The 15,649-nt window shown below is 40.2% G+C and overlaps 2 protein-coding genes across 4 annotated transcripts; one reads left to right on the forward strand and one right to left on the reverse strand.

Annotated features, from left to right (window-relative positions):
• Positions 1 to 110: 110 nt before the first annotated feature.
• Positions 111 to 6,840, reverse strand: si:ch211-198a12.6 (uncharacterized protein LOC563253 homolog). Of its 3 annotated transcripts, none has more exons than XM_040001065.1 (3): positions 6,636 to 6,840; positions 3,871 to 3,969; positions 111 to 3,716 (listed from the first exon to the last, which is right to left on the reverse strand). In XM_040001065.1, the coding sequence occupies exon 3, from the start codon at positions 3,593 to 3,595 to the stop codon at positions 1,940 to 1,942; it is 1,656 nt and encodes a 551-aa protein (XP_039856999.1). In that variant the 5' UTR covers positions 3,596 to 3,716; positions 3,871 to 3,969; positions 6,636 to 6,840; the 3' UTR covers positions 111 to 1,939. The 3 variants fall into 3 exon arrangements, with proteins under 3 accessions (XP_039856999.1, XP_039857001.1, XP_039857000.1); XM_040001067.1 differs by lacking the exon at positions 6,636 to 6,840 and adding an exon at positions 5,947 to 6,300; XM_040001066.1 differs by lacking the exon at positions 6,636 to 6,840 and adding an exon at positions 5,364 to 5,933.
• Positions 6,841 to 9,225: 2,385 nt separating this feature from the next.
• ftr14l (finTRIM family, member 14-like) lies at positions 9,226 to 13,857 on the forward strand. The gene is made up of 7 exons (XM_040001068.1): positions 9,226 to 9,843; positions 9,940 to 10,035; positions 10,163 to 10,396; positions 10,526 to 10,685; positions 10,795 to 10,911; positions 11,884 to 12,020; positions 12,143 to 13,857. The coding sequence occupies exons 1-7, from the start codon at positions 9,445 to 9,447 to the stop codon at positions 12,524 to 12,526; spliced, it is 1,527 nt and encodes a 508-aa protein (XP_039857002.1). The 5' UTR covers positions 9,226 to 9,444; the 3' UTR covers positions 12,527 to 13,857.
• Positions 13,858 to 15,649: the final 1,792 nt, after the last annotated feature.

A 15,649-nucleotide genomic window follows, 5' to 3' on the forward strand; every position in this document is an offset into this window, starting at 1 on the left:
AACACATTAACCCACATAACCCACCAGTTGTGTGTCAGCAATATGGCATCCATCTAGAAAATAATGGACTTTGTCATAAATCTCTGTACTCCATTGACTGAACACCACAAGGTAGTCAACAACCTTTATTTATCCATATATGTGCCACTCAGAAACTGGGAAGAGGTGTTACAGGATTTGCCCTTAAGAGAAGTCTATATGGATCTTTTACATGTTTTCTCTCTACAGTGAGGCCATTGACAAAAATGAAGGGGCAAAAAATAGACAATATGGTAGTAACAGTGTAAACACATGGTAATATACACAAAAGCAAAAAAAAGCAAAAAAATAGGTATCAGTGACATCAAATTAAAATGTAGGGTAAAGTTAGTATGAATAAGAACAAAAGACTCCTGGAACCCCTAACTTTTTTTTCTCAACAGCTCGGCATACATTTCTACATAGCATGCAATAAGGCACCTATCTAACACAAGGAAGAAACCTATGCTACAGTGAAGCACAACTGTTATTGAAATAAAAAGAATATTGCTCACCAAAATGTTCACTCTGATAAAAACTGTATCTCTCTCATTCCCTTTCATATAGCCCAAGCCGTATCTAAAAAAATACATCAGTTTGTAAAAGATATTTTACACAGAACAGTAAATAGAGCGCTATCCGTTGGACATTGGAAAATCTTGTAAAAGTGAGATTTTCTCATGTAGTCTTTTAGTATACACAATCTTTTTTCTCTCTCCATTTAGATCAAATTGTGATAGTTCGCAGATCAACATGAGTAAGAGTTACCTATATGCTATACACAGGTAATTGAATTAGTCTCCAAAGGAATAAAGTGTGATGTTGCATTTAATGTACATTTGGTGCTTGGGTACAGAGGAAACCGCACGGTAAATAATTAGGACACGGCTCATGTTGGAATATGCTACCCATTAGGTTTTTATTTTCTATTATGCATTTCTTTATGGCTAAACCGCAGGTCATAATAGACAGTGTGTCAGCCAGCCAGTATTGCTCTCTGTACAGTCTATGCAGCAACGCCAACTCATCATAGACATACAAAATAACAACCTTATAAATATACAGGATGGCTCAAGTCTGGTGGAGCCCAATGTCAAGAACAAGCTGCAACTGAACACCTGCAACAATTTGATCTCCAGCACTTTAAAAAAAAAAAAAAAGTCATAAAAGAAAAAAAAAAAGTGGAGACAAAGTGGAGCTTACTATCAAAAATGTAATCTTTTGGAACATCACACTAGTCACCTATACATATATATATATAAAAGAAAATCAATATTATTTACATTGGATTTCTGATATTTGCTTCACATGGGTTGCGTGAGAGAAAACGAAATAGCGATTTAAATCGAAACAGTTCTCGTTCACCAATTGTGTCGGTAACCTTGGATAAAGTTGCAGCTGAAAAGCTTATTTGCCCACCTGAAGGTGCATGACTGAAAAACCATCCAGTGGGCGAAACACATTTCCCCCCCACCGCTCCCCCAGGTAACAAATTTATCATGTAGATCTTCAAATCACATTTTGTTTTCTTTAAAAGTGTTCGAAAAGAGGTCCTGGAGCATGTGAAGCATAATCACAAACAAGAATAGACTTCTTCAAGAATCTATTATTATACCCTCTTTAAACTGAGCACAAAGCCCCGGGTTCAGCTCTGAATTATAGGTTGCACAGTCTTTCAGGCCAAGCCGCGTCCTTCTGAAGACTTGTGTGTTACTGTCCATCCATTCTCAGCTGCTCCACTTCAGCGTCATGTGCTTACCTGACCTCTCCTGTCTATAGAAGCTGGGTCTGGCATTTCCTGTCATGTGGTAATATCAATGAAGAGAACATTGGTAGAACATAAATGAGGATAAGGGAGGGTTTCTTGGGAGCGGGGGAGCCGCGTTGCATGGGACCACATGTGAGGGTGGGAAAAGGGTGCTCACTGGTCTACGTGGATCCTATGATGTCTGGAGAGGGAAGAAGAATGGTTAAAGCCTTTTCCACATTGGGAGCATCTGTATGGCTTTTCAACCGTCAGGATGCGCTGCTTTGGGAAGGTATTGTTGGGGAATCCCTTCCCTGTGGGGATGGTGGTGTACTGCTGCTGTTGTGCCTGTGGTGGTTGCGGCTGCTGCTGTTGTTGCTTGTTCTCCAAGTGAACTCTCTGATGCCTTGCAAGCGAGGAGGAGTGATTGAATCTTTTGCCACAGTGAGCACAGGTGTAGCTCTTTCCCTCAGAGTGGACTCTTTGGTGCCGCGACAAGGAAGAGGAATGATTGAAGCCCTTATCACAGTGGTGACACATGTAGGGCTTCTCTCCCTGCTGGTGCACTCTCTGCTTTGGGGGAGTGCCGTAGGTCATGGGTTTCCCAGGCTGAGGTGGAGAAAACACTGGATTCTGCAGGTGTGTCTTGTGATGGCGGGAGAGTGAAGAGGAGTGATTAAAGCCCTTGTTGCAGTGTCTGCAGGTGTAGGGCTTGCCTCCGGCATGGACTTGCTGGTGCTTCTTCAGATGACGTTTGCGGACAAAACTCTTCCTGCACATGTTGCATTTGTACGGCTTCTCGCCCGAGTGGATCCTCTGGTGCTCTCTCAGAGTGGCGGCTGCAGCAAAACACTTCCCGCACTGTGCACATCGGTGGGGTTTGTCTCCAAGCACGACCGCAGCATGGGTCTTCTGGTGCTGCTTCAGGTTTGAAGATGTAGCAAAGCCTTTGCCACACTGCCCACAGGTATATGGCTTCTCACGTGCGTGCACCTCCTGGTGTTTTTTCAGATGCCTTCTGCGGACAAAGCTCTTCCGACACTGAGTGCACTTGTAGGGTTTGTCCTCTGAATGCATCTTCATGTGTTCCCTTAGGGTGATTGCAGCTGCAAAGCTCTTACCACACTCTGAGCATCTGTGGGGCTTGTCTGGCAAATGAATCATCTGATGAGACTTAAGGCTGAAGGCATCAATAACATCTTTGCCCATCATCTCAACTCCTGGGGAGACATAGGGCTTCTCTTTCATGTGAATCTTCATATGCTGCTTGAGACTGGCCTCTACAGCAAAGCTCTCACCACAGTGGACACAGATGTAAGGGTTGAGGTCCTTGTGGATCTCAAAGTGCTGGTGAAGATCAGCTATGCTGCCAAAAATTTCCCCGCACTCGTTGCACTGCAGGCCATGGGCTTCATGTATGATTACACCGTTTTCAGACTCAACTGTCAGCTCCCCGCCATGGTCAGACTCCACTTTTACCACATGTTCACTTTCCGTCTTAAGCAGCACCTCTCCCAGCAGAGCCTCGTTTCCCGTCGTCTTGATTTCAGCTCCAGTGAAACAGTGCATGTCACCATGTTCCACTTTAATGTAATCATGGTCTGTCTCGGCTACAATTGCATCCACACACGCTACAGCTCCGAGCTCTGTCCCCAGTCCCTGGATCTTTAAGTCTGAACCGTGGATTTCCAGCTCTAATCCACGCTTTTCTTCTGTCATAATCTCAGTTTCTGCTCCATAGTGAAGGTCGACATGGCTGTGGGCTATGACACACTCCGACCCAAGTGTGTCAAGGCCGGGTGTGTCACATTCAGTCTCTGACTCGGCCATGAGAACACACTCCAACCCCACGACCTCCGTTTTCTTGCCGGATGATGACCTACTAAAGAATCGGGGGGATAGACCTTTGTCTTGTGTTGTGCCGCGCTGTTGCTCTTGTTGTCAAGCAGACCTGTGAGAGTGGAAAATAAACAATTTTAGATAACTGTTCACAGCCAAAAGCATTTGGTAAAGAAAAACTTTTGCTTGACTGTCACTTATAAATGTAATGAAATTTTAAGTAGGAGTCTAAGTCTTGCTGACAGATCATGGCAAAGTTTACTAACTTTGGTAAAATTGTAGATTTGCTGAACTTGAAAACGGAGTCCTTAAAATGGTGGGTTTTCTGGAAACTTTTGGGCTTTCAGGGAGCACCAAAAGTTGGACTGAAAGACAAAATTAGAGCAATATTATTAATCAAAACATGAAGTTTGACCTCGATTACCTCGTTTTCATAATAACAACTGAAATCCAAAACAGTAACTGACACTAAAATTCTGTTAATTACACAGCACTAGCCCAGTTTCAGCCAACATAGTAGAGTCATTTCTGAAAAAACAGGATAATTGAATAAACAGAATATCAGCACTCACTAATAAGTATACTCTAAGTATTAATTGTTGAGCAAGACGTGTACACTATGAGCAGACATCAGATCTATTATTTAACAAATAAAACAAGAGTAAAGTGAATAGTTCATCCATTTATTACAAGCACATGGCAATAACATGGGAAGTGTGAAAGTATGACCACTGTTCAGTTCTGTCCCTTTTACAAAAACGTGTTTTCTGTTACAGTTGCACAGTTTACATTGGATAAGTGGAAGAAAATTGATGGATCCATCATTGGGAGGATTTAAAGCCATACCAAAAAAAAAGATTTAATACTGAATCAAACATACACAGCCTCTCCAAATTATAAGTTAAATAAGACAGTTTTCACGCCAACAGTCAGGTTTAATCTAGTTAGACAAGGTAAGCAAAAGAAAATCTTGGTGAACATAATTTTGCCACCTAGTCTCCAGGTAAAGATCACTGTGTATGTCCAGGATATACAGTCATGACCTCCACAAACACAAAAAGCAGCACAAACAAACGATGGTGACTCGTTTGTTTAACAGATGATCGGCAAGACAAGAGGGGCCACAATTGGATTTAAGTGTATTTGTATACTGTACTATACAACCACTGGCCTAAGGTAATAGGTTTTAAAACGGCTCAATCTTTAGCATTATGCTCAGAAACTGTGCATGAATAAAGTGGTGGGACAGGAGTATTATAATGTTTTCATGCCTGCACTCCTCATCTCACATAACCTGATACTTTCAAATACTACTAAGAAAGGTTTACCAACAATTTGCTAGCCAAGTTAGCGTAGACTTCCTCAGCTAACAAATGTTAAAACCCAACTGAACATCATAATCAGACTCGCAATTCTATCTTAATCCGCAAGCAAAAAACTTGGCTGTCCTACACTTGTCGCTTATCTGCGCAGTTCATTATGAGTCATAACTGAATACATCTCGAAATAAGAACGGGACATCTAAACAGCAGGGTTTTGTTATTAAACGTTTAACTGCTGGTTGCTAGCCTTCCAAATAAGCTACAAATAGCCAATATAGCCGCTAGTTAGCTGGCTACGGTCGATGGGAGACTGGTTAACGATAAAACAGCATTGTGTTAGCTGCTAATGTGTTCACGATTTAGCCAGCTAACTAGCTTCAAGGAAAACCTCACCAGAGTAATTGTAGTGAGAAGTCCATAAACAGCGAAATACTTACACCAAACCAGCACTGAATTTTGCGCTCAAGTGCAATTTATGACAACGACCGACGCGGAAATTCTCCTTGTGCGAGTATTAACAGGCCATCTTGTTGTGCCACACCAGCACTTCCAGGCTAGCCAAGATTACACACTCGCCTAAGATGGCTGCCGCTTGCTAATGGTAGCTGCACTAGCTTCCGCCATTCTAAACATTAAAATCAGAGCGATCTCGACAGCGCTATGCTCACAAAGATTAACCAAGAGTGCTCAGGAAACCACAGAGACAACCATAAATCATAGTTTGAGCGCTAGTAACGTTATCGCACAACACCAACGCCGACGACGAGTTGGTTAGCACGCTAAGCGCCACACCGTGATTTCAAGTCAGGAGTGGGCTAGCTGAAACAAAGATGGCTAACCATGAAAGCCCGAAACGGTGTGCGAAAAGCCCGGGAAAGGACGTCTTTTACGCAGACAAGAACTTCTCGAAACACAAATCCGCCACCATATGCAGCTTGAAATGAATTATACGGACAAAAACAACCAAGAAAAGCCGTTTAATCGCTACTTGAAAGGACACGATGAGTCTTGGCTACAAACCCGAAGCACTCCTTCACTGCGGCAGCAGTCGACAAACCGCACGCACGACTCCAATGGCGGCCTTGCTGATGTTAGCAGCTATCCAGCCGAGACATTATTAGCGTGCTGGCTAGATAGCCACGATGCCAAGCTAACCCCCAGCTAATCCAGTCTGCTAACACAGTTAGAGCCTACACTCCAGTTTAGTTCTATAGCCTGTAGATAGTAAAACACTGGAGCGGAAGCTTTACTAAACCGCCCATCCGACCATGTTTAAGTGTGGTTTCGCATGCAAAGACAAACTGCAAGCAAATAGAAAGAAATACAGACGAGTTGAGTCTGCAGCAATCGCAAACAGCAATCAAAAAATAGCCCGGATAGGAATCGAACCTGAAATAGTCTTTTATACCAGTGTGTTGCTGTGCTTGCCTGCTGTTCTAGCAGCACATAATGTCACAAGCAGTGCCAGCCCGGGCCTGTATTTTTCCATCTCAAAGTTCAGAACCCGAGGCGCACAAGACACACCGCTGACTACAATAACGATAAAAACTACGATGATATATTAAGCTGAACACAAACGACCCTCTATGCCTCTCTGCCGTTGCTGCTATTGATGCCAGAGTATGCTGAATTTAAACGATATAACACATCATTAGGAATAAAGGATCACGGCTGTTTAAACGTGTAAATTCTTGCAGGCCCGCACCCACCTTTCTGTCCGCTTACTTTGTGACTGCTGAAAAGAGAATTTTAAAAAGAGAGAAGCGTTGCAAACTGTATGTAGTAAGCCTGGGTAGACTGCTCAGTATCTTCCTCCCTCTCTAGCCCTCTCTCTCTCTTTCTTTCTCTATGCCTGTGTGTGTAGCTGGCGCCACAGCTCATCTGGCGCCAACGTTGGACAACCGACGCACTTTAGCGAAAGCAACCATTGTCCTTTCAACGCAGCACGGAAACCACAATCACCCCCTACAGGCTGGGAGTCGACAATGCACCACAGACACAAGCCTGGAGATTTCCTTTACGGTTTTTAGTTTGCAGTGTTTATCCATAACAGTGGCTCTGACGTTATTTTACTGTATTGTAACAAAGTTGAATATGAGGTTTATATCAGTTCACCCGCTAATGTTCCTGTTTCTCCCCCCCCCCCCCAAAAAAGGCAAGCTATGACAATACAGATCAATAAAATAAAATATGATGTGAAAAAAATACTCCAACATGGCAAAAAAACGTGCAATAAATCTAAATTCAAAATATTTTTTTTTAAGCCTAAATAAATAATTGAATATATAAAGCTGTATTTGTGTGGTCCTCAAGCTCAGGGCCTTTACCATTGGCCAAGTATATTAGCTGTTCCTAGCACTGCACTCCTTTGGACAGATGCTGGAATCTGCTGCAGCCACTTTTCCAGTTTCCAGCTCCTTCCATAAAATCCACATCTGCTCCAGTTGTTCCTTCAGTTCCTGGTCCCTGCTTTGTAACCATATTATGTGGATAGTGTAGTGGCAGCTTTACAGTCTCTGGAACAACAGGTTGGAGACCAAATACTGGTCAGGGCATGTATCCAGTAAAGGTCCCCAGAGTAGATCCTCAATTATCCTAAATTCCCTCAGGGCACAAGCAAGGGACACATAACTAACAAGGTCAGAAGAACCACTGCAAACTAATGAGAAAAAGGCTACTGTTACACTGATAATATAGCACTGATTGAATGCTACTATGCCAGTCAACCGTCCAAAATGAGGGCAGGTGTTGGACTGAAAGCAAGAAAATGCAGATACATCTGTGTCTGGACGATATCTGCTCATAATACTCGGTCTACCAGTTAGGGCTGTAATAGCTTCTTTGTAGGTGATCATATTCACTCAAAAACATAATCAGGACATAATACAGGGGGAAGAGCGGGCAGCTATGAAGAGAAAGAAGAGTTTAAAGGCAGTTGGTCCAGATGACTTACCTGTGGAGGTACGGAGGTGTACATGAGAGAGGGTGGTGGACTTTGTAAACAGACTGTTTTGCACAGTATTGGAGAGTAAGAGGATGTCTGAGGAATGGAGAAGAACTGTGGTGGCACTAATTTTCAATACAGGTGATGTGTACAGCTGTAGTAATTACAATAACTAAATTACTAATAACTAAATGAGTAAATTATTATTACTTTCTTATGGGTTTTATTAACATTTCATTGTAATTTTTTGCAGCCAATCATTGCAACAGACATAAAGTAGCAAGACTTCAGGCAGATATTTGATGCATAAAGTGACAAAGAAAAAAAACTAATCTAGAGAGATGAGTCAGGACAAAATCCTTTTCCCCATAAAAATGTCTGAAAATAATAATTAATTAGAAAATCAAAGATAAAATCAATCAAACAAACAAAAATGAAATGGAGAAGTTTAAAAGGTTAATATAATATAAACATCATCATCAGGTCAGCAAGGTTCTTTAAGTCATCTGTATATAATAGTCACCAATGACCCCTTTTGGACTTTTACATAGAAATGATTGTATGTATTCTGTCACTGATTACAACTGTTATTGCCAACATATTCCTAAATGATTATAATTCTTATTTGAATGTTCAATTTGCTAACTTCTACATTTACAAATATTTGCTTAAAACATACTGAATTAGTTTGTCACAGTGAAAAGATGATGGGTGGGGGAGTTGTTAGGCAAATTTAGCCTGAATATTAGCGCAAAATTCTGTAGGGAAAATATCAAAGCGAACACCTTCTTGCAAACTGTAGGAGATGTGAGACTACACTGTATACCTGTCACTCAAAAAATGCAGAAAGATGACAAAGGGTTAAAAAAATCAAAATGACTTTTTGGTTTTTTGTATGACACTAGTCTTTTTTTTTAATGGAAATCCATCAGCTTTGGGGGGAATTATCAACTACTGGCACAGCAGTCTAGATGCTTCTATTATATTTTCACAATGCACACGTCTTTAAAGGTGTAAGCTATGTAGATTTGGTGTAGTAAAGAAGGAATCCCACAAGATGATGCTGTTTTCCCCTTCACATTGTTGATGAATGTTCTGTTAGTGAGAGTGGCATTAAGTATGGTTACATATAGAGGTCTATAAAACACAACCATAACAAATGAATTCTTCAACAGTCTAGCTAGTAATTCTGACACTTTTATGATATTTAGTTATTAAGTTCATCAGTAAGTAGTCCTTTTTTTATTTCCTTTTCTCTGTCTCACTTGTCTTTATTTCAGGCACCACCCATTCTTTGATTATTTAAAGTCCAACTAGGAATACTGGTTTTACAAAGAGAGCGTATTACATAGCAGACATTCTGTTACTCACAGCTTTTGTCACGCAGTTTCAGTGTAGCGATCAACTTCAGGAGCTCCTCGTAGATTCCTTGCGCTGCTTACTTTCAGTCAAGTCTTTTCTTTAGCTGCTCATCTCATCAGATTTCCTAAAAACTTCACACAGCCGCTGAACTTTAATCACCTGTGGATTGTTTTTTTTTTTCTAAATATATTTTTTTATCTCCTGGTAAGAAAATGTCACACAGCGGGAGCCTGGATTTGGACAGATACACCAGCTTGGATAAATCTCGTCGACCCAACAGTCGCAGCCAAGCCAGGACCCTGGCCAGGAGCGGGGACGTCCTGTGCGACTTCTGCACAACAAAGAAGCAGAAAGCTGAGAAGTCCTGCTTGGTGTGCCTGGCATCCTACTGTGAGACTCACGTCCAGTCTCACTACAACTACCCTACCCTGATGAAGCACAAGCTGGTCAAAGCTACGGGTCAGATGAGAGAGAAGCTCTGCGCACAGCATGACAAGCTGCTGGAGGCTTTCTGTCGCACTGATGAGACATCTGTGTGCGTTTTGTGCATGATGGATGAACACAAACACCATGACATCGTCCCGGCTGGCACTGAGAGGACTGAGAAACAAGTAAGTGGCGAAAGCAACACTGTGAACACAGCAAATAAGTTATCGACAATCCACTAATGACTAGTGATGGCTTCTTTCTTGTCTTTGCTGCTATAGAAACAACTTAGTGTTACGCTGCACAAATCTCAACAAAGGATTGATCAGAGGGTTAAAAAGTGGCAAGACCTCCGACAGGCTGTCGAATCACTTAAAGTAAGTCAGAAAGTTGCCTCGTGCAAGTCACACTAATCTAACTATAACAATTAAAATATTCTTTTTAAAAGTAACCGTTTTTAAATCATGACGTGAAAAAATCTTCCTCTCCTTTGTATCTCACCAGCATTCTGCTCAAACAGTCTTAGAGGAAAACGAGCGCATATTCACTGAGCTTCTGCTTTCCATCGAGAGAAAGTATATTGAAGTCAAGGAAATGATCCGCACCCACGAAAGGACCACCGTGACCCAGGCCGAAACACTGCTGGATCGTTTAGAAGAGGAGATTACTCTGCTGAAGAAGAAGCACAATGACCTGGAGTTGCTTTCACACACTGATGATCACATACACTTCCTACAGGTGAGGCTGGCGACCCCAACCAAGATAACATATGGTGCGAAAGTCAGGGGTCTTTGGAGAAAAGAGTAAAAATATTCACTGTCTATTATGTCTCATGTGTCTTCTTCTTCTTCTTTTTTTTCCCGCCAGAGTTGGCAGTCCCTGTCAGGCCCCTCGGGATATGAAGATCTCAACAAAATCAGAGTCGCACCCTATTACTCCTTTGATGCTACCAAGAGAGCCATCTCTGCACTGAAATTACAAGTGGAAGAAGTCAGCAAAGTTGAAATGAGCAAAATCTCAGGAGCAGGTGAACAGACTTGCCTTTTTTCATCTCAGATAGCGCGGATGATATGTGCTTTTTTCTGTTGTTTCTTAATCTGCTGTTGTGTATGTGCATTTTTAATTTACCTTCACAGTGAAGGAAGTCCACATCACAGAAGAAAATGAAGAAAGAAAGTCAAGAAGAGAATCCGTTCTGAGGGAGGAACCAAAGATAAGAGAAGAACCAAGAGCAAGAGAAGATTTCTTGAGATGTGAGTTACCGGATTCATTTTTGTAACTTTCCTTCAGCCTATCTGTAAACCTTCAGCACCAGCATTGCATTTACAGAAAATCCTACTTACATACTGTCATGGGAAGCACATTTTGTATTATTATCTAATGTTAAATAGCTCCAGTTACTGTTTCATGCATGGATATGCAGCTCTGTGTGTGAAATGACCGAAACTTGCAGTGGGAGGTATGCTGGTGGCAGAACTGGTTTGGTGAAACATAAGGAAGCAAAGTTACTTAAGTAAATACAGGTGTTCCTGCTTTTATGGCACCTATAAAAACCTTTGAATGAGCTGATTCATGGGAGCTAGAAACCTTTTTTAAAGGTATAATCACAATTGTTACCATACTCAGGCACTTATCTCTCATAGAGATATAACAAACAATAGATGCAAATATATGAAAAATAGGAAAGAATAATTAGATTATATGTAGTGAAACATTCTATATATGAGCTAAAAATCGTAATATTTCTAAAGTATAGCAGGAGGTTTTGAAGTTTTCATACTCTAACAGTATCTGAGGACAAAGGCCGGTATATCAACATATGTTACAGACCTGATGAACTGGTGTGTGTAGTGCTCTGTGTGTGTGTGTCACCGCTTATAGGTCTTTGAAACTGTGCTTTGACGTGGCAAGGAGGAGTAAGATGGAGTCCAGGGAAAAAAGCTGTTCCTCAGTCAGTTACTGTGATGATGTATTGTCCTGAACTATCCACAGGGAGTGTCAAGGGTGTGGTAGGACTTTGAAAATACTGCTGGCCCTCTTTGTCAGATAGCTAGCATAGATGTTATCCAGGATTGAGAGCTCTGTTCAGGTAGCTGCACATGGTGGCACAGCTGGTGAGGATACTCTCCATGGTCCTCTTTAGTTAGCTGTTTTAAAACAGAGACTCTGGCGAACTTTACTTTGCCTTTTCCAGAGTTTTTGACTTGTTTTTCTGCTGTGTTCAGATGCTGGTCAGCTGATTCTGGATGTCAACACTGTTCACCCCAACCTTCACTTGTCTGAGGGTAACAGAGCTGCCACGATGAAGAATGAACCCAAGAACTACCCTGACCACCCTGACCGATTTGACCACTGGCAGCAGGTGAGGTTTCACATTAAACAGGATGAAAGAGAGTGTTGATCAAATTATTAGGGGAAAAAAGTAATTTCTATAGTTTGTGAAATCATGCCTTCTAAGCTTTCATTTCATCCTTTCTCTTCCAGGTGTTGTGCAGGGATAGTGTGATTGGGACTCGTTGCTACTGGGAGGTGGACTGGAAGGGAACAGAGATAGATGTGGCTGTTACCTACAGAGGAATCCGTCGTAAAGGGAATGCCAATGAATGCAGCTTGGGCTGGAATGACAAGTCCTGGAGTCTGTACTGCTCTGACTCCAAATTCTCTTTTGTGCACAACAACAAAAGCACAGACATCACAGCTCCGGTGTCTTCTCGTATTGGCGTGTACCTGGACCATGCAGCAGGAACACTGGCATTTTACAGTGTCTCTGATGGCATGCGTCTTTTGCACAAGATCCAGACCACATTTAAAGAGCCACTCTACCCTGCATTCAGTGTGTGGGGCTTTGGTACGAGTATAAGACTGTAAGATATGCTTCAGACTTACATTCTCCTTAAATCTGTGACATCTAGCACGTGGTGTTTGAGTCATTTTTGCTGGTTTTATCTTCTTTTATTTAACTTTTTCCTGATAAGTCTTTTTATGAGTGTTTTGGTTACAGGTTGCTCTTTTAAGGGAAATTAAGATATAACGGGTGCCATTAGTAAGTAGAAAAACATTAAATCATTGATCAGGATGCTTTCTCACGTTTTCTTTCTTTCTCTTTATTATGTTAATATATTATATATTTACATCACTGACATGTTGCACATGTCTGTAAAATACTTTTTTTTTAAAAATATTGCTACTGGTTAATTTGTCATTTTCTGTAATCTTATTAAAAACACAATAAATAGAAAGTGACTCACATTACTGGGAATGACGTTGCTGTTGTTGTAAGGGCTGATGTTAATCAGTCTATTAATATGTTATTCCTTCAACAACTTAGATTCAACAGTTTCTTTTCTTGTTCAAGTGACTAAAAAATGTAATATCATAATACCATGTCATATTACTGACTATTTTAACTAATACTGGCCACTTATTAAACACTTTTGAATTTCATCAGCAATAACCAGGAATTGATGGGTCATCTAATCAGCTGATAACAGAGACATTTCAAAGCAGCCAAAATGGAATAAAGTTTCTACCCAGTTTATTTTTTTAAATGTATAATAACTTTAGTATAAATTAAGTCCTTCATTGTATGCTTGGTATAAAAATGTAGGTAAACATGTGACCTTCTATATGCTAAAACCAGGGGCTAAGTGGAGTTTTGTAGTTAAATCAGGTGTTGCAGTGCAGTGTGGGGATGTGAATTACGTAAAAACAAGTCACATATGAATTTCTTTTGTGAGCTGCAGTAGATTTTTCTTAATGTACAGGCTGTGATCAGCTGATCTGTGTTGCTACTGTGTTTTCTGTTTTACTTGATGTAACTTAACACATCATGTACTGATCCAACATCTGACTGAAGAACTCTGATTAGAAATAAATTTGGACATTAATGCAAGATTTAAATTTCCAGTTTATAAAACTGGAAAAATTTTCTTATTTTCAATTTATTCTGTATCTTAACTTTTTTTGATTTATTTTTTACAGAATTTCATTTTGTCATTTATTTTACTCTAATTTGTGTAAAATGCTTTTTGAGCACATGAAAGGTGCTTTATAAATAAGCATTACTTACCTACTTTTGAAAAAACGCTCTCATCTTCCTCTCCTGTCCTCTTTCTTACATTTTTCACTACCTCTGTGTTGCACACCGATGTTTTTTCTCGCCCTGGGAAATAAAGCAACTGTACATTAGCTATTAGATACATTTTGTGATGCACTGCTTGAGTTGTGTGTGTGCTGATGTTTGTTGAACTTTGAAATTACCTGCAAAAAAAAAAATTACTCCATTTATGGTTGGTCCTCTTCTGTAACGTGAGCTAGATATTGAATATGCTCACATTTGCACCTTGAAGCCATCAAAGGGTTGAGAAAAAAACAATGTGCTGAAAGGTGTAGTAAATGGACTGTGTGGGGTGACATTATTTTCTTATTACTGAGAAAGCATCACTGGAGGTAGCAAAATCAAAAGAAACTCATTTGACAGCAATATGCATTAATGTGCCAATCAGATTTAATTGCTCGTTGAAGGTACCAGGCGTTGTTCTGAGTTGTTCATCCCCAGTTGAAGCCGTTTCCAGGATTTTTTACATGGAGGCCAAAGGGGAATCAAGAATATAGCAGGAAAACCAGAACAATTAATAAAAAAACAAATCAATCAGAAATAGAAAAGTGATGTCAAAAACATAATTTCAGGTTTATGAAAATTGAGGCCTATTACACATTTTTTGTGAAATTATTAGGAACTGCCCAAGAATTTAAATATAGTCATCTATTGCACATTGGCAAAGTGGAAGAAAGTATTTTGATTTTTAACTCATTTAAAACATATAATCCTACCTTAAATAACTTAACAGTGAAAAGGTTGAACAATCAAAATATAATTAAAGTACCTTAAGTAAACATATTCAGACATTTTTATGTCTATATGTTTTTGAACATATTTCACCGATAGTGTTCTGTGGCTTGATCTACAATAATAAGTAGCTAAAGCTGTCAAATAAATACTATAGCGCATTCAAAATATAGTTGAATAAAAAAAGTAACATAGTATGAGAATACTAAAAAATATATACAGACAAAAATAAATATTACAAATACATTGAACCTAAGTAAAGTATATGAGTAAATGTTACATTCCTGGTGGTCCTATCCATGCTCTCACATGTTGCTCATGTGTTGTACACCTCTGATTGAATCACTGGCTGTGATAAAGTTTGACCAGCCATCTATTCCACGTGGTCATAAAAGTCTGGAAAGCTCCAGTGAATTATAAGAAAACAGATAAAACATTTAGGGCACTGTTTCTCTTACTCTGTGTCATAGACATTATAATGGTGCAGTTTTTTGCAATCTAAACTATGATATCACATTATATGAATATATTACATGATTGCTGTTTTAGATGGAAAGATACGTGGAGACGGTGTAAAAAGGATTTGTCTGCTGTTTTTAACGGCGCTTTGATATGTTTTTTGGCCCTGATAAATTCCATGCGTCTGTCTTTTGTACTAATGAAGTTATAGGAACTGATCAGAAAAGAATGGGGGAAAAGGTTTTGCATAGTTTATTAAATATGCTGATTCGTAATTGATTTTTTCACAGAAGGACCCACCGCAGATTATGTATAGCTGACAAATGAAAATATTAATTCGTTACAGCTGCAGAGGGCAGCAGAAACAAGTTTTGTTTAAGGGGCTCGGTGTCTCACGCTCATTCACACATGTTGTATATAAACAGAGAGTTACACGGTGCTGACGTAAAGACGAAGACGCGTGTCTTTACAATGAGATAAGAAAGCACGGGAGAAAAACACACACATGCACACAAAAAAGAAGAAAATGCGAAAGCTTCCAGGTTGTACTCAGAGCCCTCTATTCTGGCCGTACCCTCTTCCTACCGTTAACAGCGAAACAGTTTCGTTGCTAGGAAACGGACAGGTTCCAAGTGTAGTAGACCTACTCTCAGGGTCTCACGGTGAAAGGAACTGATTTAAAA

Source organism: Simochromis diagramma, unplaced genomic scaffold (assembly GCF_900408965.1).
Source record: "Simochromis diagramma unplaced genomic scaffold, fSimDia1.1 OVJJ01000421.1, whole genome shotgun sequence".
Taxonomy (NCBI): Eukaryota; Metazoa; Chordata; class Actinopteri; order Cichliformes; family Cichlidae; genus Simochromis; species Simochromis diagramma.